This window comes from Emys orbicularis, chromosome 1 (assembly GCF_028017835.1).
Source record: "Emys orbicularis isolate rEmyOrb1 chromosome 1, rEmyOrb1.hap1, whole genome shotgun sequence".
Taxonomy (NCBI): Eukaryota; Metazoa; Chordata; order Testudines; family Emydidae; genus Emys; species Emys orbicularis.
The window spans coordinates 59217306-59241534 of NC_088683.1; the positions used below are offsets into that span (position 1 = coordinate 59217306).

The 24229-nt window shown below is 41.6% G+C and overlaps 1 protein-coding gene across 1 annotated transcript; it reads left to right on the forward strand.

Annotated features, from left to right (window-relative positions):
- Nucleotides 1–24: 24 nt before the first annotated feature.
- Nucleotides 25–24151, forward strand: IRAK4 (interleukin 1 receptor associated kinase 4). The gene is made up of 12 exons (XM_065407392.1): nt 25–92; nt 618–782; nt 2775–2920; nt 3267–3461; nt 4514–4674; nt 7988–8052; nt 9041–9155; nt 18343–18452; nt 19550–19733; nt 20836–20898; nt 23798–23956; nt 24049–24151. The coding sequence occupies exons 2-12, from the start codon at nt 622–624 to the stop codon at nt 24079–24081; spliced, it is 1392 nt and encodes a 463-aa protein (XP_065263464.1). The 5' UTR covers nt 25–92; nt 618–621; the 3' UTR covers nt 24082–24151.
- Nucleotides 24152–24229: the final 78 nt, after the last annotated feature.

The following is a 24229-nucleotide window of genomic DNA, read 5'->3' on the forward strand; positions in this document are numbered from 1 at the left end:
ATACCCAGAGACCATTTGCTTCCTGCCCCAGCGAGTTCAGAGCCTGAGGCCCGATCCAGCAGGCCCGGGACCTAGCCTTACCTGCACTCGCTGTAAGTCCCGTGGTAGTCGGACACTGCTCTCTTCTTTTCTCGCTCTGTGTGTGTGTGTGTGTGTGAGAGAGAGAGAGAGGCGGGCCCAATTCAATGTACTATGGCCCGGCAAGCCTGACGGGGATAGCAATAATGTCACATGGTGAAGTAAGTTGAGTATGTACAACTTTTAAAACCTATTTTGGGGCAGAAGGCATGATGTGGAACTGAGATGAGAGAGGATGTGGGGAAAGTGAGCTACCTGGGAGGGACTTGGAGATGGACATAAATGCAGGACTGCACATGTTTATATAGCACCTAACTCAATGGAGCTCTGGCCTAGTTGATTTCTAGTACCGTAATATAAATGTTAACACAGGGGAACTGGAAGAAAGAGGGGAAAGAGTAGTGGCAAGAATCAAGAAGATGAAAGCAGGCGATGGTGCAATTAAAAACCAGTGAATTAAAACGAGAGAACAGTGAGTCATATGTCAATTGTAGTTTTAATTAAGAACCTGTATTAAAAGGATGCAATGCATTTGTTAGGAAGATGAGCAAATCCATAACTCCTTCAACATACGTGCGCTGCATTGGTTATAAACTCATGATGCAACTGGCTGATTTCATTGATCCACAAGAAGGATGGAAGAAGCTAGCAGTAGATATAAAAGACCCTTCTGGCGAAGACAGATACAACCAAATGCATATAAGGTATTGTATAAAAGTCAAGAGAAAATAGATTTGTTGTTTTTAATCAAATTGAGTGACTTAATGTAGATGTCACTTCCTTATTCCTGTGACTTGTAACAACTTCCATATGAGGAGAGATTAAAAAGACTGGGACTGTTCAGTTTAGAAAAGAGATGACTAAGGAGGATATGACAGAGGACTATACAATCAGGAATGTGTGGTGAAAGTGACTAGGGAAGTGTTATTTACCCCTTCACATAACACAAGAAAACTACGGGTCGATGAAGTTAATAGGCAACAGGTTTAAAACAAACTAAAGGAAGTACTTCTTCACAGAATGCACAATTAGCCTGTGGAAATCATTGCCATGGGTTGTTGTGAAGGCCAAAAGTATAACTGGGTTCAATAAAGAACTAAATATGTTCATGGATAAGGTTAAGATTTTGTCACAGTTATTTTTAGTAAAAGTCACAGGCAGATCGCGGGCAATAAACAAAAATTCATGGAAACCTGTGACTTTTACTGAAATAAGGGGAGGGACTGACAGCTCCAGCCCCTTCTGTCTGAGGCAGCTGCTGACAGCTGCGGGGGCCACATCCGCTTAAAGCTGCAGGGATGAAGCTGAAGCAAAAAATGTCACAAAGGTCTCTGAAAGTCATGGAATCCGTGACCTCCATGACAAAATCTTATCCTTATTCATGGAGGATAGGTCCATCAGTGGCTATTAGCCATTTTACTTTACTTAAAAAACTGATTGTTTAGTCTCTTACTTGAGTTATTCACTTAAAGTCTCTTTTTTTAAGGACCCCAAAAGGGAGTGAGGGGTGGAATTGCCCATCCCCTCATTATTTTGTCTACCAGTTGGGTCTAATGTCCAACACACCAACTTTGGTTCCTTAATTTCTGGTTCCATATCTTCTATTTTTTACAAAGCATGATTTTAACATAGCCCTTGAACCATATCAGTAGGCCCTTTTATTTAGATTAATTTATTTTTTAGTTTTCAGTCTGTCTCCTTTTCATACCTTTTCCCATCAACATTTATTATTATAGGATATTGTAACATCTTATATACTTTCACATAATTTTTTACAGTTGAGCTCACAATTAGGGTAAATTTTTAAGCCCAATTGTTACGTATTTTTAGTACCCTTTTAACACTAAAGCCTCAATTGTCTTTCTGTAATAATAATAAAGCAGTGAAGATATTTAATTAGGTTCAAGTTTCATTCAGTTTCTGTCCCTTTCAAGTTAAATAGTCCAAGCAAACTCAAAGTCAAAATGGAACAAAAATTATAAGAATTATTTTTATTTTGATAACACACCATGTAGTTGTTCACATATGCAGCAATATTGTGTGTATTTGGAAGAATGCTCAAATGATCTGCACAGACGTATTTTAAAATTGGGTTTGTGATCTTTCTGATGAAAGAGATTTTTGTTTCTGCATGTGTATTCTTTGTTGTTATTTACATTAGGTCTTGTTACCCTGCATTTTCTGGAAGACTTTATGAATAACTGAAGCACTAGTTGTATGATATGATGAATACCAAGGAAGTGAAACCTACCTGAGGGATTTAGTCAAGCTGTCTAAAATTTCTTAACAGCTTCTTAACTGGAACACCTAACAAACAGGTGGAAGAAACATTCTCTTTGCTAAATATTCAACACCCATTCCCCTTCATTTGAGGGCTGAGAAGGCTCCCAGTCGACTTACCTGGGTCTTCCAGCAGGACCCTCTTGCAAAAACAGGAAAAAAGGATTTATTTTTCTACCATTAAAATATGAGGTATAAACAGAAGAAAGCTGCTGCTGCTGCTTCTTTCTTTTTTTTTCTTTTTTTTTTTTTTTAAATAAACTTTTCAGGTCTCCTGCTTATGCCATGAAGAAACACAGAAAGGATGCAAACCTATCACCCTCCTTCTCACCTCCCTTCCCCTTCCCCCTCCCCCCCAGTCTTTGCAGGTCACTTCTTATTTAAAAAAGTAATTTGATTTTAATTTGTCTTTTAAGGAGATTTGAAGGGCTAATAAAGATGGGTAAGAGCCCCACCTGTGAATTACTCTATGACTGGGGAACATCAAACTGTACAGTTGGTGATCTTGTGGAGCTATTGACCAGGAATCACTTCCTAGCACCAGCTAGCCTTCTGCTTCCAGGTAATTCTGTTCTCCACGGTATCTATATATTGCATTCTTCATTTACACAGATCTTTTGTAACTTCACCGTAGCAATCTATTTAAAAGAAATGAAATGACTAGCTTGTTTAAATGATAACTGAAGGTGGTTACATCTCTCCTGACTTATTTTTTTTTAATAATAAAGATTAAAAGTAATTGTTTAGGATGTTACAAGGGGCATATATTTTTAAATTTTAGACACATACAGAACATGTCACATTTAGTGAAGCTTAGATATGTCAGCCTTTACTAAATGCTGATGCTACATAACCTATGATTTTCTGTTTCCCAGCACTCTTCAATATATTTTTAATTTTATTTGCAGATGCTGTTAGGGTGGCAGATGATGTTACGGTACCTCTTTCTTCACAAGAAACTATGCCTATAGATAAAACTATGCCTGTACAGGAAAAACCAGTAATATCTGCAACACCTCTTTTAGCTGAGAGTAGTGAGGGACAACTTTCAGCTCCTTCCTGCTTACCTCAAGAGAACAACAGTCTGCAACTTAGTGACACAGGTATGCACTTGGGTAAAATTAAATGCAGCTTCAGCTGCTGCCGCCTTCCATCATTGCACATATCCTTTACCCAAGTTCTAGAAGTAAAAAGAACATACAGTAGAACCTCAGAGTTATGAACACCTCAGGAATGGAGGTTGTTCGTAGCTCTGAAATGTTCATAACTCTGAACAAAATGTTATGGTTGTCCTTCAAAAGTTTTACAACTGAACATTGACTTACTGCAGCTTTGAAACTTAACTATGCAGAAGAAAAATGGTGCTTTCCCTTTATTTTATTTTTTTGGATAGATTACGTTTAGAACAGTACTGTACTGTATTTGCTTTTTTTGCCTCTGCTGCTGCCTGATTGCGTACTTCTGGTTCCAACTGATGGGTATGCTTGACCGGTCAGTTTGTAATTCTGGTGTTCGTAACTCTGAGGTTCTACTGTATAGCAACCAAGGGGCCAGATTTTGATATGCCTTTGCAAGTCCCTGTAAGAAGCCTCTGACCCCTTGTCCAGTTTTTGTGCTGCCTGCACAAAAGGATTTTGGCCTGTGGTCATCAAACTTTCAGTATGCATGCTCCATCTTGATATTAACAAGGCCACTGAGGTGGAGTGTTGGATATAGAAGCTTCTAATTCCAATGTGCTCTACATCAATGTTAGTGATGAGGATGGACTGTTGGAGTACTTGGTTCATGGGCTACGCTTTAGTCTCCTGAGCTCTAAAATTAAAACTGAATTGACTGTATATCTGTTTTCTTCCACACAAGGAACTGGAAGATATTTGTACTCAACTTTGCTCACTACTTGCAGGTACTTTATCAAAGAATAGCTAACTCACTTGTAATTTGTTTGCTTTTCTTACTTTCTGGTGTCTACTCAGAGAGAGCAATTCTGGCTTAAAACTCACAATGAATCCAAAATTAAAGCTCCACAATGCCATTATTTGTACTCTGGGAAATCTGTTTAAATAGAGCTAAAGCAGGGAGATAGGTACATGTGTGCGAAGTGGCTTACATAAAAAATTGACCTTTCAGTTCCATCCAAAATGTTTCTTTATTTCAGGTTTCCACAGCTTTTGGTTCCATGAGTTGAAAAATGTTACAAACAACTTCGATGAACGACCTACATCAGCTGGAGGTAATAAACTGGGAGAAGGAGGCTTTGGAGTTGTGTACAAGGGCTACATCGATGGCAGAATTGTGGCAGTGAAAAAACTTGCTGCTGTAAGTTGTCATAACTATTTTGTATGAGCGTCATATGCTTTATGGTGTTACTAGTGTGTATTTTAAGTGGACATATTCAGTATTTTTATAAGTGACAGGGATACTCCAGAATTTGACATCATTGAAAACTCAGTTGGGTGAGAATCTTTCTCAGATTTGAATTCTTTTTTTTTTTTTTTTTTTAAATGCATTATTCTTTCATCAAAATGTTAGTCACCTGTTGGGATTTTTAGTAACATAGGTTTTGCTATATAAGAGGTTAATGGCTCATCTACTGAGATGTCTGTCTCCAAAGGGGCCGATACTAGATGTTTCAGAGGATGACTGTAACTTCCCTCATCTACTGTGGTATATACCAGATGATGCAGTAGTATGCAACTGAAATAGATAAATTGTAGAGGTGAAGTTTTTCTTGGCCTGGTGATCAGTTTGTGCTCTGAAGTTTCAGAATGGGTAGTCACTGTAACTTTATCCTAGTTCAACTTAGGTGCTTCTAAGGTAAGATGTGGAAGCTCCATTTTTAAAAAGAGTTTTCTAAAGGCCAAGAAACTATTGTAAGGAATAATCCAGTACTGGTAAGGGTTGGAGCAATGATTTTGTAAGTCTTTCCCATTCTGATTTCTGTGATTCTGTGCTTCAGATGTGTCTGGTGTGTGTTTGTTTTTTGTTTTAAGCTCTCCACCTCATTACTGGGTGAGTGACCCCACAAGCTAAATATACATTCCATTAATATTTTTACTTTTATCTATTATAAACTTGCTGGTTAAGTATAAATATTTATTTTTGTATTATTAAGCACAGTATTGCAATTAGAGGAAAAACAGGTGATCTAGCTGCTATGTTGACATCCTAGATCCAGTTATCTTATAAATCAAGGAAGTTAATAATAATGCTGTGATATCTCATTTTCAAGCTCCATTAAAAACCACACCGTAAAAAAAATAACCTTTTCTAAATGGGAAAGGATTGAATTGCTAAGGAAAGAATCTTTTCAGTTCTTGAAAAATATTGGTTAGTACATATTGTTCTGTGTTTTTAGCTTTTAAAGTAATTTACATGGTCATTCATGGGTATTCAGAAGAGCAGTGCAACTAACATGTTTATTTTGGGAGGAGAATGTAGCTTGTCTCAAATTGGAAGTGAAAAAGATAAGCTTTTATCTGCATTTTTGTGCTGCTACATCTTGAAACACTGAGTAAAATATCTTAAGTTAAGGTTCAGCTGCCGGAATTTTGTTTAGGACCCCAGATTTCTCTTTCCAAGGGTGCAGTCTTGTAGCTCTTAGTAAACTGAACAATGGGAGCCTACTTCTGCAGCCCTCTTCCCCCACCAGTGGTCCCAGTGAAATCAGTGGGACCACTCAGGTTACAAACACATACAGTAAAACTGATCTGTCATACAAGGTAATAAATGTCTTTCTACAACCCTGTAAGAGTTCTGATATTCCCCTAATATTTTACTGCTGCTTTTTATCCCAGGCCCTTGAGGCTCAGTGTCCAGACCACCATCTTAGCTGTGGAGGATTTGAAAATTTAAGGGGGAGAGAAGTCTACAGCCTTACTTTTTTTTTTGTTACTAAGGGGACTGGTGCAAGTTCTGTATGGAAGACCCTAAAGAAATTCTGTCATTCTAACCAGCATTTCAAAGAACAAGAGAATACTGTGTAACAATGATAAAGAATAACTATATAGTGTCAATGATTCCATCACAAGTAGTGGCACAATTTTATTTTATAAATGTTACACTGTAACCATCCGCAAGGGGGAAATGGAGAGAACATCCTCCATTGACCCCCTGAGAAAAGTCCCTGTTGCAGAGAAGCCAAGTTATTTAGTCAAGGGGGTAAAAACCAGGGAGGGAGAAGAGCTATTTAACTTACAGGAAAAAGTTGTCACAAGAACAATTGGTATAAACTGGCTATGAATACATCTAGGCTAGAAATTAGAAGGTTTTCTAACCATCAGAGGAGTACGGTTCTAGAATAGCCTCCCAATATTACTAGTGGGGGCAAACAACCTAATTAGTTTTAAGATAGAGCTTGATACATTTAAGAGTGAGATGGTATGAAGGGCTTACCTGCAGGGGCAAGGGGCTGAGTTCAGTGGTTCATGGGGTTCCTTCCAGTCCTGTGTTTTATGTTCCCTAAATCTCATGCTTCAGGATTTCAGCTGGTCACCTGCAGGGAGTTCTAGGTTTTGTTTTCTTCTTCCTCTGAAACATCAGAAACGGCCACAGCTGGATATGGGACATGGTGTGCAGTGGGCCAGTTCTCCATGGCAGTACAGAGAATTCTTTCTCAGATGCTTGGCTGGTGTGTCTTGCTCACATGCTCAGGATCAAACTGATAGCTATTTTGGGGATTAGGAAGTAATTTTCCACCAGGTCAGATTGGCAAGGGACATCGTTTTTTTTGCTGTGGCATAGGTAGGGGTTGTTTGCTAGGATCATCTGGGTCTATTTTATCAAATCAATTCCCTGCCATTGAAGGGGCCTCTGGCATTGGTGCATTCATTCGCTCCTATTCTCTGCCTGTGGTACACAGTAGTTTAATTTCCTGAGGACTGTAATGTTTTGGTTGGGCTCAATACAGGGATAACGGGATGGGGTTCAGTGACCTGATGTGTAGGAGGTCAGACTAGATGATCTGGTGATTGCTTCTGACCTTAAACTCTGACTCTGTAAGGTCACAAAGGAAATCTCTGATAGTGCCAAGAATAGGATCCAGTTCCATGACTTTAAAACATGTGCCTAAATATAGACTAAGGAAGTGGTCTGATTTTCCACCCCCATCCCCAAATGCTGAGCACCAACTAATTTCCATTGACTTCAACAGGTGCTCAGCTTAGGTGCTTATACATGGATTTAGGAGTCTTACTTTAGGCATCTGATTTTTTTTTTTCTTGTTAAATTTTGGCCCAGATTTCTTGATTCCTACTCTTGTGCTTTAGTCACAAGAGCAACCTTCCTCCCCGTTAGCATGAGTACAGGAGGAAAACGTTCTGTTAAATAGGACTTGAAATGCAATGACCAGTGCAGTGGCAAATAGGAAATTCCCTTGCAAGCATGTGGGCATGGGTGAGGCTGCCCATCAGTTTCTACAGGAGGATGTTGGTTGGGGGAGGGGGGGGGCGAGGTGTTTGCATCTGTGAGAGTAACCACCTGAATACGAATCAGTACTGTCTTTCTGGGTCAGCAAAGATGTGTGATAAGGATGTTTACAAAAAGAGGTGTCCCCAAGTAAGATTTGCAATAAACTTGTTTTGTATGTAATATCACCTACAAAATTAATGGAGAACTAATATTTTCTTTGTAGATGGTTGATGTAAGCATTCAAGATCTGAAACAGCAGTTTGATCAAGAAATAAAAATAATGGCAAAGTAGGTACTAAGTCATGCAAATTTAGCATAACTGTAGGTATAGACTACCTACATTTGCAGAGTTCTCCTTGTTAGCATGCTGCCTTAGGGTTTCCTTGCTGTAGTTTTGCATGGGATAGTTTGGAAACTGTTAAATGAAAACATTGCAAAACTATTGTGGATCCTTTTGGCTCAAGATAAAGATTTAGGTTTATGTTTAACTCTACACAGTTTAGTAGTCCCATTGAGTTTTCAGGTTTGCGGGCTGTTAGCCAATGTCATGTATTTCCAAAATGGTTTGCATTAAGGCTAAGTTGTAAAACTATGAACTGAATTCCTAGAATGCTTTGTAATCATGCTAAGCTTTATTGTAGAAATTTACTAATGGTTAAACTGTTCCAATGTTTGTTCTCCAGATGTGTGGAGTGTGTCAGAAATAAGATGTATGTTCTGTTAAGGAATGTTTTTTACACACACACACACACACTCTCTCTCTCTCTCTCTCTCTCTCTCTCTCTCTCTCTCTCTCTCTCTCTCTCTCTCTGTCTCTGTCTGTCTGTATTGGGTACCATTAGCACAAAACAGTTCATGTCTCTACCTGCAACTTGTATTGTGTAGTCTACTAACACTTGGAATGTTGTTGCATATGGTTGATACAGATGTCTTTGCACCCTGAAAAATAGCTATGAAGCTAGATTTAAAAAAAGGGGAGTAAGATATATTAATCTTCTACTTGTCATAAACAAGTGGACTATAACTATAGGTCAAATTAAGCTCTCACTTTGAGACGGACTGAACTGCTACAACTCTGTTTCCCACAGATTGATAATGTATGAACCTCTCTGGTTATGCTGATCTACCTTTGATTAATAAACTAATTGAGCTGAGTTATCTGATGTCTTATTAATCAATAATCCATACCAAACCACTAACAGGACTAAACTTTTTTTTCTAAATGTTAGAAGTATCATGCAGCAGAACTAATAATTAAGGTTTCTCTTTGCCACAGATGTCAACATGAGAACCTAGTAGAACTGCTTGGTTTCTCAGGTGATGGTGATCAGCCCTGTCTGGTTTACGAATACATGCCCAATGGTTCATTGCTTGACAGACTGGCTTGTCTGGTAAGTGAGATTTATTATTACTTTTCTAACTTTGTCTTCTACTTCTGTCAATGACTAGAAGTTTATTCTAATGTCCTTGAGACACTAATGGATTTGAAGTGGTCAAGCTATGATATTCTACTATGTTCCAGCTGGAAGGCAAATACAGTTAACATTTTATACAAACATTTTAACTTATTAAGAGATCAGATATAATATTAATTAATTAGAACAAGCTAGACCATTGTCTTTAACAACCTGTCTGAAAAATGGCAGCTCCCCGAGAGACTGAAAAAAGTCTGAAAGTTTTGTGAAATGTTTAAAAACCTGTAACTTTATCAGTGAGTGCCAGAGTTCTTTGGTTTTTAAATGGCATCATTCATAGAGCAATCTATTATCTTTTGTGATAAGTTGCTCTTTTCCCACCCTGTCCATTGTAACCATTTTTTGTCAGGCATACAGCATCTAAGTCTTTGTTTCTTGCCCTAGTCTCTGTCCTTGTAACATCAGTTGAAACTTCCAGAGCATGGGAGTCAGTGTCAAAAACTGTAAACCAGGCTTAGCAAGCAGAAGAGTAGTATTTAAGCAATAAATATTTTCTGTAAGTAAAATTCTTCCTTTTGATCTAGGGAAACGACTTATCCTGTAGGCTTGAGCCTCCTAGTAACTAATAAATGCCATCCGTCTTTGGCACGTGTGCAGCTACCTACATGAGGGAGAAAATGTTAGCTGGCACAGAAATGTCAGTTTGATTTACAGATGTAACTTACAGTATAAACATGAGAATAAATGCTTCTTACTTCATGTAGTTTCCCAGTACAGTGCTGAGCCAAATGAGCATAACTTCCTTCTAACCATAATCTAGTATTGCCCCTTTAGAAGACTTCAACAACAAAAAATAGTGGGTTAGTAATAAAACTAGTTATTCAAAGATTATAAATTGACAGTATACACATTCATCTCAAGAACTTCCTGTTCAGGAAAAGAGACCTGAAAGATCACATCTTTCTGACATTGGTGATTGGTTTCTTTTGCATTAGTCTCAAGAGGGAAACAATTGTCCAAAAAAATCTAATCATTTAAGAAAAACTATAATGTAACTTTTAAATAGACTTTACCTGTAGACATGAAATAAGCAAGCTAACCACTATGTCAGTGTTAAGACTTTAAATGCCAGTCTAGACTACACACAGACGTGCACCAGTTTCAGAAAAGGTGTTTGTTGGGGATTTTTTAAAAATTGATTTTTTTTAGTTTAGTTTTTTTTTTTAAACTGCAAGTCTGCTTATAGATATTCTTCATTTTGGTTTAAGAGTAGGTTATTTCATTTTAGCTTAATCCTGTAGAAAACTGATCAAGCTAAACTGAAATAAGGTCTGGTGTAAAAGACAATCTCACTGTTTTTATTAAAGGTGTGACTTTAAACAAATTTAGTTAAACTGGTGCAAGCCCCAAACTAAGCCATTATAAACCAGGGTTAACCCACTATAAAAGTATCCACTTAGATTTGTATTGGTTTAGTAAAATCATATTAAAAACTGACTTAAAACTAATGCAACATCTGAGTGTAGACAAGCCCTGAGTGTCTTGGTGTACAAACTTGTGCTTGTGTAAATAAATCTGTTTAAAAACAACCAAAAAAACACTTTAAACTGATGCAAGTTGGCTTGTAGACAAGCCGCTTTCTTTGGAAGGGGTATGTGTGAAAATCTTTTGCTATTTGTCTCTGTAACCTCAAGAATCAGCACTAGGGAAAGAGGGAGCTGGGCAGAGCACTCTTAGGCCCGGTCTACACTACGAGTTTAGGTTGACTTTAGCCGCATTAAATCGAATTAAGCCTGGACACGTTCACACGACGAAGCCCTTTCTTTCGACTTAAAGGGCCCTTTAAACCGGTTTCTTTACTCCACCTCCGACGAGGGGATTAGCGATAAAATCGGCCTTAGGGGGACGGAATTGGAGTAGTGTGGACGGAATTCGACGTTATTGGCCTCCGGGAGCTATCCCACAGTGCTTCATTGTGACCGCTCTGGACAGCACTCTCAACTCAGATGCACTGGCCAGGTAGACAGGAAAAGCCCCGCGAACGTTTGAATTTCATTTCCTGTTTGCTCAGCGTGGAGAGCACAGGTGACCACGCAGAGCTCATCAGCACAGGTAACCGTGATGGAGTCCCAGGATCGCAAAAGAGCTCCAGCATGGACAGAACGGGAGGTACGGGATCTGCTCGCCATATGGGGAGATGAATCAGTGCTGGCTGAACTCCGAAGCAGTAAACGAAATGGCAAAATATTAGAAAAGGTCTCCAAGGCCATGAAGGACAGAGGCCATAACAGGGACGCACAGCAGTGCCGCGTGAAAATTAAGGAGCTAAGGCAAGCCTACCACAAAGCCAGAGAAGCAAACGGAAGGTCCGGGGCAGAGCCGCAAACATGCCGCTTCTACGCGGAGCTGCATGCCATTCTAGGGGGTGCAGCCACCACTACCCCAACCGTGTGCTATGACTCCCTCACTGGAGAAACACACAGGGAAGCGGGTTCGGGGTACGAGGAAGATGAGGATGGAGAAAATGTAGATAGCTCACAGCCGCAAGGAAGCAGAGAAAACGGTTTCCCCAACAGCCCGGATATGTTTATCACCCTGGACCTGGAACCAGTAACCCCCGAACTCACCCAAGGCGTGCTCCCAGACCCTGAGGGCACACAGGGGACCTCTGGTGAGTGTACCTTTGTAAATATTACACATGGTTTAAAAGCAAGCGTGTTTAATGATTAATGATTAATTTGCCCTGGCAATCGCGGCCAGTACAGCTACTGGAAAAGTCTGTTAACGTGTATGGGGATGGAGCGGAAATCCTCCAGGGACATCTCCAGAAAACTCTCCTGGATGTACTCCCAAAGCCTTTGCAAAAGGTTTCTGGGGAGGGCTGCCTTATCCCGTCCGCCATGGTAGGACACTTTACCATGCCAGGCCAGTAGCACGTAGTCTGGAATCATTGCATAACAAAGCATGGCAGCGTATGGTCCCGGTGTTTGCTGGCATGCAGACAACATCCATTCCTTATCGCTCTTTGTTATCCTCAGGAGAGTGATATCATTCACGGTCACCTGGTTGAAATGGGGCAATTTTATTAAGGGGACATTCAGAGGTGCCCGTTCCTGCTCTGCTGAACAGAAATATTCCCCGCTGTTAGCCACGCGGTGGGGGGGAGGGGTGAAGTGACCATCCCAGAGAATTGGGTGTGTGTGGGAGGGGAGTTAGTTGGGTTTCTGCTGCATGTTAACCCTGAAACCGCAGCCCCTCCTTTTACATTGCAAACCCATTTTAAATGGCCAACCCAACGGGTGCTTGGTATGGGAAATGAGAGCACTACTGTTTGAAACCATTCCCACATATTAAGAAGGTTAAAAAAGCCAAAAGACTGTGTCTTACCATGGCTGCCTGCAAGCTGAAATCTGTGGCCTGGCACTGCGTGAGTGATCTCTCACACCAAACTGGCAGGCCCTCAATATAAGAGGAAAAATGCGACCTTGTAACGAAAGCACATGTGCTGTGTAATGTGAACAGCAAAATTTAACGTGAAAGAGTGTACCCATTGTTCTCTAAAATGTGTCTCTTTTAACCACCTCTCCCTTCTCCTCCACCAGCTGCAAATGTTTCTCCTTCACAGAGGCTAGTGAAGATTAGAAAGAGAAAATGGAGGACGCGGGACGATATGTTCACGGAGCTCCAGATGTCCTCCCACGCAGAAAGAGCACCGCAGAATGCGTGGAGGCAGTCAATGTCAGACTACAGAAAAGCACAATATGAACGAGAGGAGAGGTGGTGGGCTGAATCGCGGGATGAACAGAGCAAGTTGCGGGCTGAAGATGATAGGTGGCGTCAGCTTGCAGACAGAAGGCAAGAGTCGATGCTCCGGCTGCTGGAGCATCAAACTGATATGCTCCAGCGTATGGTTGAGCTGCAGGAAAGGCAGCAGGAGCAGAGACCGCCGCTACAGCCCCTGTGTAACCAACAGCCCTCCTCCCCAAGTTCCATAGCCTCCTCACCCAGACGCCCAAGAACACGGTGGGGGGGCCTCCGGCCACCCAGTCACTCCACCCCAGATGATTGCCGAGCATCAGAAGGCTGGCCTTCAATAAGAGTTAAAGTTTTAAACTGCAGTGTGTCCTTTTCCTTCCCTCCTCCCCCACCCATCCCGGGCTACCTTGGCAATTATCCCCCTAGTTGTGTGATGAATTAATAAAGAATGCATGAATGTGAAGTAACAATGACTTTATTGCCTCTGCAAGCGGTGCTCGAAGGGGGAGGGGAGGGTGGGGTGGTTGTTTTACAGGGAAGTAGAGTGAACCAGGTGGGGTGGGGCGGAGGGTTCATCAAGGAGAAACAAACAGAAGTTTCACACCGTAGCCTGGCCAGTCACAAAACTGGTTTTCAAAGCTTCTCTGATGCGCACCGCGCCCTGCTGTGCTCCTCTAACCGCCCTGGTGTCTGGCTGCGCGTAATCAGCGGCCAGGCGATTTGCCTCAACCTCCCACCCCGCCATAAATATCTCCCCCTTACTCTCACAGATATTGTGGAGCGCACAGCAAGCAGCAATAACAATGGGGATATTCTTTTCGCTGAGGTCTGAGCGAGTCAGTAAGCTGCGCCAGCGCGCTTTTAAACGTCCAAATGCACATTCCACCACCATTCGGCACTTGCTCAGCCTGTAGTTGAACAGGTCCTGACTCCTGTCCAGGCTGCCTGTGTACGGCTTCATGAGCCATGGCATTAAGGGGTAGGCTGGGTCCCCAAGGATCACGATAGGCATTTCAACATCCCCAACGGTTACTTTCTGGTCCGGGAAGAAAGTCCCTTCCTCCAGCTTTCGAAACAGAGCAGAGTGCCTGAAGATGCGAGCATCATGTACCTTTCCCGGCCATCCCACGTTGATGTTGGTGAAACGTCCCTTGTGATCCACCAGGGCTTGCAGCAGCATTGAAAAGTACCCCTTGCGGTTTATGTACTCGGTGGCTTGGTGCTCCGGTGCCAAGATAGGGATATGGGTTCCGTCTATGGCCCCACCACAGTTTGGGAATCCCATTGCAGGAAAGCCATCCACTATGGCCTGCACGTTTCCTAGAGTCACTACCCTTGATATCACCAGGTCTTTCATTGCCCTGGCAACTTGGATCACAGCAGCCCCCACAGTAGATTTGCCCACTCCAAATTGATTCCCGACTGACCGGTAGCTGTCTGGCGTTGCAAGCTTCCACAGGGCTATCGCCACTCGCTTCTCAACTGTGAGGGCTGCTCTCATCCTGGTATTCTGGCGCTTCAGGGCAGGGGAAAGCAAGTCACAAAGTTCCATGAAAGTGCCCTTACGCATGTGAAAGTTTCGCAGCCACTGGGAATCGTCCCACACCTGCAGCACGATGCGGTCCCACCAGTCTGTGCTTGTTTCCCGGGCCCAGAATCGGCATTCCACGGCATGAACCTGCCCCAGTAACACCATGATTTCCACATTGCTGGGGCCTGTGCCTTGTGAGAGGTCTATGTCCATGTCAATTTCCTCATCACTCTCATCGCCGCGCTGCAATCGCCTCCTCGGCTGGTCCTGGTTTAGCTTTGGCATGTTCTGGCTCTGCATATACTCCAGGACAATGCGCATGGTGTTCATAGTGCTCATAATTGCCGCGGTGATCTGAGCGGGCTCCATGATCCCAGTGCTAGCTATGGCGTCTGGTCTGAAAAAAGGCGCAAAACTAGTATCTGACGGACCAGGGGAGGGAGGGGCGAGTGACGACATGGCGTACAGGTACAGGGAATTAAAATCAACAAAGGTGGCTGTGCATCAGGGAGAAACACAAACAACTGTCACACAGAATGCCCCCCCCCCCCAAAGATTGAACACAAAAGCCTGGGTTTAGCAGGCCGTTGATTTGACGGAGGGAGGGGGAAGCAAATGAATACAGAACAAATCTATTTTTTACATCTTAAGACAACGGTGCAGCATGACTGATAGCCCTCAGCATCTTCTGGGTGCTTGGCAGCAAATACTGGGCGCTTGGCAGTTAGTGTACTAAGACTGATAGCCACATTTTTCCTGTATGATGACGATGGCCTTCAGGCCTATTGCACGATCTGCTGCTCAGGGAAGACTCTGCTAATGTGCGATGATCCAACTTGTAATAGGTAACTACGACTGATAGCCATCATCGTCATTGTGAAGGCAGCAGAATATGACTGGGGGACTTGGGGACATACGGAGTTCCAGCCACTGCTGTACGATGACGACGGTTACCAGTCGTAATACACCATCTACTGGCAAAAGGCAAGGGGCTGGTGCAATGCAGCCCTACGGCTGCCAGCACCCAGATCGCCGATGAAGGCTACCAGTCATGCTGCACCGTCTACCGCCAAAAGGCAGTTAGCTGCTGCTGCTGTGTAGCAATGCAGTCCCACGTCTGCCGGCACCCAGATGACATATGGTGACGGTGAGCTGAACTGAGCGGGCTCCATGCTTGCCGTGGTATGTTGTCTGCACAGGTAACCCAGGTAAAAAGGCGCGAATCTATTGTCTGCCGTTGCTCTGACGGAGGGGGAGGGGCCTGACGACATGTACCCAGAACCCCCCGCGACACTGTTTTGCATCATTCGGGCATTGGGATCTCAACCCAGAATTCCAATGGGCGGCGGAGACTGCAGGAACTGTGGGATAGCTACCCATAGTGCAATGCTCCGGAAGTCGACGCTAGCCTCGGTACTGTGGACGCGGTCCGCCGACTAGAGCACTTAGAGCATTTTATGTGGGGACACACACAATCGGCTGTATACAACCGATTTCTATAAAACCGGCTTCTATTAATTCGACCTAATTTCGTAGTGTAGACATACCCTTAGTCTGAAGGGGCGGCAGAAATAGGCCAGGACCTTGCATGCAAGGGAGAGACCAAGCTTATTCCCTATTATGTCCCCAAGGCTTCTCCATCCAATGACCAGAGCGGGAAATGGGTGGTTGTCGGAATGTTTATTATGCTTGCTGACTTTCAAGAATTCCTTGGGTACTTGGCACTGCTTTCTTGGCTCATCCCCTTCACTACACAGAGCCTAGGCTGAGCTGAGCTGGAGAAAGGGGAATTCATGTCAATCCTCTTCCCTAGGTGGCTGACTCGGCTACGGATGGGAGGAGTTAAATGTCCGCATTCTCCCAGCCTAATTAGTGCCATGAACCAAAGTGAAAATCTTGTGCTGGTAAATTGTACGTTTGCAATCATTTAATGGAGGAACATTAGCTTTTCACTTTGTCATTCATGTTTATTGACTGGAACAATTTGTTCTGGTTGTGTAGATGTGATGTTGCGACTGCTGAGGCTGAAATAAAATCTAGAATGTAATTGTTGCCAATGTAGTTAGCTCTTCATTTTGCAATTTGGCGATTGCCGGTATGTGGCTAAAATCAAAGCAATAAAGAGCAAGTTTTGAAACAACCTAATGCAGTTCTTAAAATAAGAAGGGGTGGGAAGAGGAAATGTAACCTGACAAATCTATATATTGCTACCCATGTGAAGAAAGAGAGAAACATTTATTAGTCTTTAAAATGACCTACTGAAAGCATCTAAAACTGTCAGACCAATGTTGAAAGCAATGCAGGAGAAATCAAACATATCAGATTATTATCACTTCAGATTTTAATACATCCAAATGGGTTTGCCCTAATTACAAAGTCAGGTCTTTAATTATCCTAAAAGGTTTCCTCTTCCCTAGGTCACTTGAGAGATAAGGAAAAAGTGTTAATGACCTAGTGATAAACAGTGTCTCCTCAAGTTTATTTGGCATCCCAAACCTACTCTCTGGAGTTTAGATCTTGATCTGTCATATAGAGTTGTTTGTTGGGGCTTGCTGTGTTCTATCAGTATTGAGGGAATCACAAGGGATGGTTAAAATCTAAAGTGTCTGCTCTCCGTTTAGCACAGAAATTAATTGGCCTCAAGTGGAGTGATGATAGATGTCCCAGTGATATAAATAATATTTCTATATCTTCTGTTTTAAAGATAATCAGTCTTTTGAGATTGCAGAGGCAAGCTTTTTAAATTTTTATTCCTTGAGCTTCCGAAACCAGCTTTTTATAGACTATAGTCTCTTTACTAAACTCCATGTAATCTTAAATAAATAAATGGAGATATCCTATCTCCTAGAACTGGAAGGGACCTTGAAAGGTCATCGAGTCCAGCCCCCTGCCTTCACTAGCAGGACCAAGTACTGGTTTTTGCCCCAGATCCCTAAGTGGCCCCCTCAAGGATTTGAACTCACAACCCTGGGTTTAGCAGGCCAATGCTCAAACCACTGAGCTATGCCTCCTCCCTCTCTCTCCCATTGAGCTATCTTTCTGTTTTAGACCCAAAAGGAGACAGAAGCAAAATGAACGTTGCTTCTAATTTCTTACATTTTTTATGCTTCTTCCCCACCCCCATTTCAATGATACATAGGTGTCTTAGTCACTAGGGGCCACATTTTAAAATGTATTTAGGTGCCTTAAGATGCAGATGGGCACCTAGGCATTTTTGACAATCCCACTAGATGCCTAACTCCCATTGATTTCAAGTCTTTCCATTGACTTGGGATCAGGCCTCTGTACTGCTATTCAAGAGTTTAATGCAGCATTAGGAGGCCTTCATCTATCTTCTAATGTGGTGCAGACACTTTTGTCTGTATCTGATTGTTGCATTCCCCTTTCAGGAGTAGAAATGTTCCTGGATCAGAAATCAGATCATGTCTGCACTACAGGGACTATAGCAGCACAGCTACGGCACCATAGTGTAGATGCAGCCTACAGCAACGGAAGGGATTTTTCTGTCACCAGAGGAACACCACCTCCCCCAGTAGTTAAGTCGACACAAGCATTCTTCCACTGAGCTAGCCATGTCTATGTGGGGATGAGGTAGGCATAGCTGTGGGACTCAATAGGTTTTTTTCACACCCCTGAGCACTGTAGACATGTTGACCTAAATTGTAAACATAGACCAGACCTCAGACTTCTCAGTTACCATTACAAGCACATTTTTTTTGGGTGGAGAGCAGAAACTGATGTAGTGAATGAAGAATAAAGGAACATGTACTAACTAGTCCTCCATAGATCTACCTCTTCTTTTGGGACCCATATTTGTAAATAAAATACATATATTGATGTATTTTCACTCCCTCCCCCCCCCCTTTCTCTTTTAAGGATGACACTGCACCAATTCCTTGGAGTGCAAGGTGTAACATTGCTCAAGGTACAGCAAATGGCATCCGCTTTTTGCATGAAAACAATCATATTCACAGAGATGTTAAAAGGTAAAAACTGCTAATGCTCAGTAATGCCCACAAATTTTCCCATGGAGTGCATTTTAGAGAGAGAAGAGAATAGACTAGAAGATAAGTGACATATGTCCTCTTTGCCAAGGTTGGCTAGTTCTTACAAATACCACTTTGATATAATTCTTATCACAATGTTTTCTATTTTTCTATATCAGGACTGTTTACCTAAGATTTCAAGGCCTGTTTGTCAGTCATTTTAAAGACAACTTTATTTCACCTATGAGAATATCAGAACAGCTACATATGTATACCGAACAGTTTTATGCAAAGTAATTGACCCCAAATCTTTTCACATTTTCCAAAGTATCGTGGTGGCTTTGCAACTTGCTCTTCATTATACAGTCTTTCTGGATTTTGTTTTACACCTAATGCTTGCACTGTGTGAACATACTTTCTCTCTCTTGAGTATGGTGTCTCTTTCCAAAGTCTGCTTCATCTTTCCTCCACAAATGAAATCTTAGTGAGACTGAACAGACCTTCAAAACATCACTTCAAAAAATTATTCAAGGACATGAACTTTTCCTGCAAAAGATTTCTATTTTTGGGTCTGTGCTGCAAAGACGTGGCCAGATGAGAATTTCCATAGCTAGAGTTCTAAAACTTTGCTCCTGTCAAGGTGGCGTGAGCTGCCACTGTAGAACAGCTGATGTGTGATTGCTGAGTGTATCCAAAAGTCAGTTACCAGTTTAAAGGAGGAGTATTCAAGCTGTGCTTAGAATTTTGGGACATGAATGTAACAGGATTAGTAGCCTTTAAGTAGTTTCTGTACTTTAGTTATGCTCCCTATTAGTCTACAAGACAGCTTGTGCATGGATTAGTCTGCTGGCCAGCCAGTTACTGGTTTATTTAGTGAGCAGTTTGTTTTGATAGTTATGGTAGATTCCCATCAAAGATCACTTGCATATATTTTGCTTACTAAAGTAAATCATCAACTTCAGAGAGTTCTCCAGATTCCAAATATCCATTAAAATAGTGAGTACAGTTCAGGTACAGATGTTTAAACGATTTTTGAAGTGTGATAGAAAACATAGAGTTATTCCACTACTACAGAGAACATTATTTTTGTTTTTCAGTGCAAATATCTTACTAAATGAATTATTTGTGCCAAAAATTTCTGACTTTGGACTTGCAAGGGCATCTGTGAAATTCACACAAACCATCATGACAGATAGAATTGTGGGAACAGCAGCCTATATGGCACCCGAAGCGCTGCGTGGAGAGATAACACCCAAATCTGATATTTTCAGTTTTGGTGTGGTGAGTAGCAAATAGAAAACTGTTGTACTTGCTTCCTTTTTAGAAATGAAAAACGTTTACAAGCCAGAGTTCATGAAACGGAAAACCCAGCATTTGTCACTGTTTTGTTTTGCATATACCGTGTTTACTGATTGAAGGAAACCACTTTGTACCTGAAGAGTAAATATATTTGTTTTGTTGCGCTGTTTGAAGGTATTTGAAAATGCTAATTAATTAGAACTGGCATTTAAATCTACTACTGGTGGCTGCTATTCTGCTGAAAAGTGAGTTTGATGCTGTGGAACATCAGTGTAAGATCACAAACTTACGTTCCAGTTAGATTTAATCCTGGCTTTACAATCCTTAAGATGTTACATTTATATGTTAAATATGGTTTTCACTTGCACAGTTTAGAACAGGGAACTGGTTCTCTTACTTTTCTGCTTTTAAAACAAACAACCCCAAACCTGAATGCTGTGTGCTGCTGAAGCACAGTAATTGATGCCCCTCATGCCTAGCTTGCTCGTAAATCAGTATGAGTGGAGTGTTAGTGCTCCTTGCTCTATTCAGGAAAGTGGTGAACCCAAATATGAACAGATTATCCAGCATCACAAGAGCTGTCAACTCCTGCTTTCCGACTATCAGCTTGGGGGATGAAAAGACAAGGAAGAATGTTTAAGTACCTGAAAAACACCCACCACCTGCTGGGGAGGAAGGGGGTGGTAAATAGGAAAAATGAACACCACCATATGGGGTCAGGGGAAGAACTCCAGGGAATGCCCACACAAGGTGAAAATAGAAGGGAAATAGAGATGGGGTGACAAACCAATTTCTCCCATCAGCTAGGCAGGAGAGGGAGAAAATGGAGAAGCTCATTAGGAGGGATGGGCTGAGAGAAGACAAGGAGTTCACCTGCTCTTCCAGAAATGGGGGAAATGAGAGGCAAGAGTCAGCCAGTTATGTCCAAAAATGCGCTCTTCTTTGCAAGCCGTGATCCTAGGAACTTGCACTTGAAACTGTTATAAATATAAACAGAAGATCTTGTTCCTTTGTTTCACATTACTTATGTGTTAACTGTTTCTGGATGCTTTCCTAGCTGTTACCTCTTTTGGTTTTCTTGTAGGTTTTACTGGAAATAATAACTGGGCTTTCGCCAATAGATGAAAACCGGGAGCCACAGTTACTGGTACTGACTTTTTTTTTTCTCCTCATCCCAGAATTGTTTTATAACAAACCATAGTTTCCAGTTTAGAGAAGTCCCAGCGTTGCCACCCAGGAGGTACTGACACTGCATCCAGTTGCCAAAGTCTTCTTTCAGGAGTAATGCAGGAACCCTTGTTTCTTGAGCTAGTGGGAGAGAGCCTTATCAAGAATAGGAAAAACACAAGGCCAGTTTTGAGGAAGCTGCCCTATCCTACCCCTCTGGGCCACGGGCGACACATGGCATCAACATCTGGGAAAAGGGCCTCAACAATTCCATAGAAGTAAATCCTTTCCTAACAAAAGAAAGGAACCAGTCACACTCCATCACGCATCCTTCATCATTTCCTGAAGTAAATTTAGCTATCTCATGACAGCTATCACATCTTTGTTTTGCAAACAGGAGAATTGGGGAACTCAGTAAGGGACTGTTGAGCCTTAACTGGGTAAAAGTTCACAGCTTGTGTTCCATCTAAAGCAGAAAATTGCTTTACAACTTCTATTTAAAATGGAATTTATACTGAAATAATTAACTTATACTAAGTTTGTATTAAAAGAACGTAGGGATGCAACCCCATATTCCTGGTGTCTCTACATCTCCCACTACCAGATGCTTCAGAGGGAGTGAACGTCTGTTCAGGGCAATTATTGAATGATCCATCCCCTGTCGTCCAGTCCCAGTTTCTTGCAGGGGGAGATGTAGAGACACCCGGAGGATGGGGTTGCATCCCTGATGATCTTAGCAAATAGATCCATCAATGGCTATCCACAACAAACTTATGTAATTCTTTTCTGAGCCCAGTTATTCTTTTGGCCATCATACCATCCCCTGGCAATGAGTTCCACAGGTTGACTGTGCATTGTGTGAAGAAGTACTTTCTTATGTTTGTTTTAAATCTGCTGCCTATTAATTTCATTGGGTGACTCCTGGTTCTTGTGTTGTTTACCCCTTCACATAATACTTCCCTGTTCACTTTCTCCACACCTTTCATGATTTTATAGACCTCTATCATATCCCCCCTTAGTCATCTCTTTTCCAAACTGAACATTCTCAGTCTTTTTAATCTCTCTTCAGATGGAAGCTGGTCCATACCCCTACCTAATCATTTTTGTTGCCCTTCTCTGTACCTCTTCCAATTCAAATATATCTTTTTTAAAATGGGGCGACTAGAACAATATGCAGTATTCAAGATGTGGGCATACCATGGATTTATATAGGGGCATTATGATATTTTCTGTCTTATCTATCCCTTTCCGAATGGTTATTAATATTGTTAGCTTTTTTGACTGCTGCTGCACATTGAGCAGATGTTTTCAGAGAAATAACCACGATGACTCCAAGACTTCTTTCTTGAGTGGTATCAACTAATTTAGACCCCATCATTTTGTATGTATAGTCAGGATTATGTTTTCCAGTGTGCATTACTTTGCACTTATCAGCTTTGAATTTCATCTGCCATTTAGTTGCCCAGTTACCCAGTTTTGTGAGATCCCTTTGTAATTCTTCATAGTCAGCTGTGGGCATTACCATTTTGAGTAATTTTGTATTGTCTGCAAACTTTGCCACCTCACTGTTTACCCCTTTTTCCAGATCATTTATGAATATGTTGAACAGCACTGGTGCCAGTACAGATTCTTGGGGGACCCCACTATTTACCTCTTTTTCCATTGTGATACTATCCATTTATTCCTATCCCTTGTTTCCTGTCTTTTAACCAGTTACTGATCCATGAGAGGACCGTCCCTATTATTCCATGACTGCTTACTTTGCTTAAGAGCAGTCGGTGTGGGACCTTGTCAAAGGCTTTATGAAAGTCCAAGTACACTGTATTACTTGGATCACTTTTGTCCACATGCTTGTTGACCCCTCAAATAATTGTAATAAATTGGTGAGGAATGAATTCCTTTTACAAAAGCAGTGTTATCTTTTCCCCAACTTATTGTGTTCATCTATGTGTCTGATAATTTTGTTCTTTACTATAGTTTCAACCAATTTGCCTGGTACCGAAATTAGGCTTACCGGCCTGTAATTGCCAGGATCGCCTCTGTAGCCCTTTATAAAAATTGGCTTTACATTAGCTACCCTCCAGTCATCTGGTATGGAGGCTGATTTAAGCGATAGGTTACATATCATAGTTAATAGTTGTGCAATTTAATATTTGATTTCCTTTGGAACTCTTGGATGAAGAGGCCTGGTGACTTATTACTGTTTAGTTTATCAATTTGTTCCAAAACCTCTTTTATTGACCCCTCAATCTGGGACAGTTCTTCAGATTTGTCACCTAAAAAGAATGGCTCGGGCATGAGTATCTCCCTCACATCTTCTGCAGTGAAGACAATGCAAAGAATTCATTTAGCTTCTCTACAACAGCCTTGTCTTCCTTGAGTGCTCCTTTCTCACCTTGATTGTCCAATGGCCCCACTGGTTGTTTGGCAGGCTTCCTGCTTCTGATGTACTTAAAAAAAAAATTGCTGTTAGTTTTTATGTCTTTTTGCTAGTTGCTCTTCAGATTCTTTTTTGGCTGCCTAGTTCTATTTTTACACTTGCCAGAGATTATGCTCCTTTCTCTTGTCCTCAATAGGAGTTGATTTCCAATTTTTAAAGGATGCCTTTTTGCCTGTAACTGCCTTTCCTACTCTGCTGTTTAGCCATGGTGGCATTTTTTTTTTTATTTTTTTTTTGGTCCTCTACGTCTGTGCACACATGCATGCACGTATTTAAAGCTTGTGTCTTTTACCAACAGAAATTGATCCAATAAAAGATATTATCTCACCCACCCTATCTCTCAGAAAAATGTAAAGTACTCACAAGTTTAAACCTCACTGCTCCTTTTAAAAAGTTGTTCTACTCAAAACAATTTTAACACTACCAAATTCTCTTACAGTTAAGTATCAAAGAAGAAATTGAAGATGAGGAAAAGACAATTGAAGATTATGTTGATGAAAAAATGAGTGATTGGGACACCATTTCCATTGACAAAATGTATTCAGTTGCTAGTCAGTGTCTGAATGAAAAAAAGAACAGGAGGCCAGACATTAAGATGGTACATAGATTTTCACTTTAAGGTTTGTTTAGCCAATATATATTGTGTGCTTGTGGTAATGTAACTAATCCACATCTGTTCTACTTTTGCAGGTCCAGCAGCATCTACAAGAGATAAAAGCCTGATATCTGTTTCTTACCAGTTTGGTGCTATTCCTGCATTCAAGGCTTTTGTGGCCTATATGTGCAATCTGTTGTTGGCCTTTCACCACTGTGCCACCAGGCAAGGAACTTTCTCAAAGACTTTATGGTTTAGTCATTTAAGGGAGTTGAT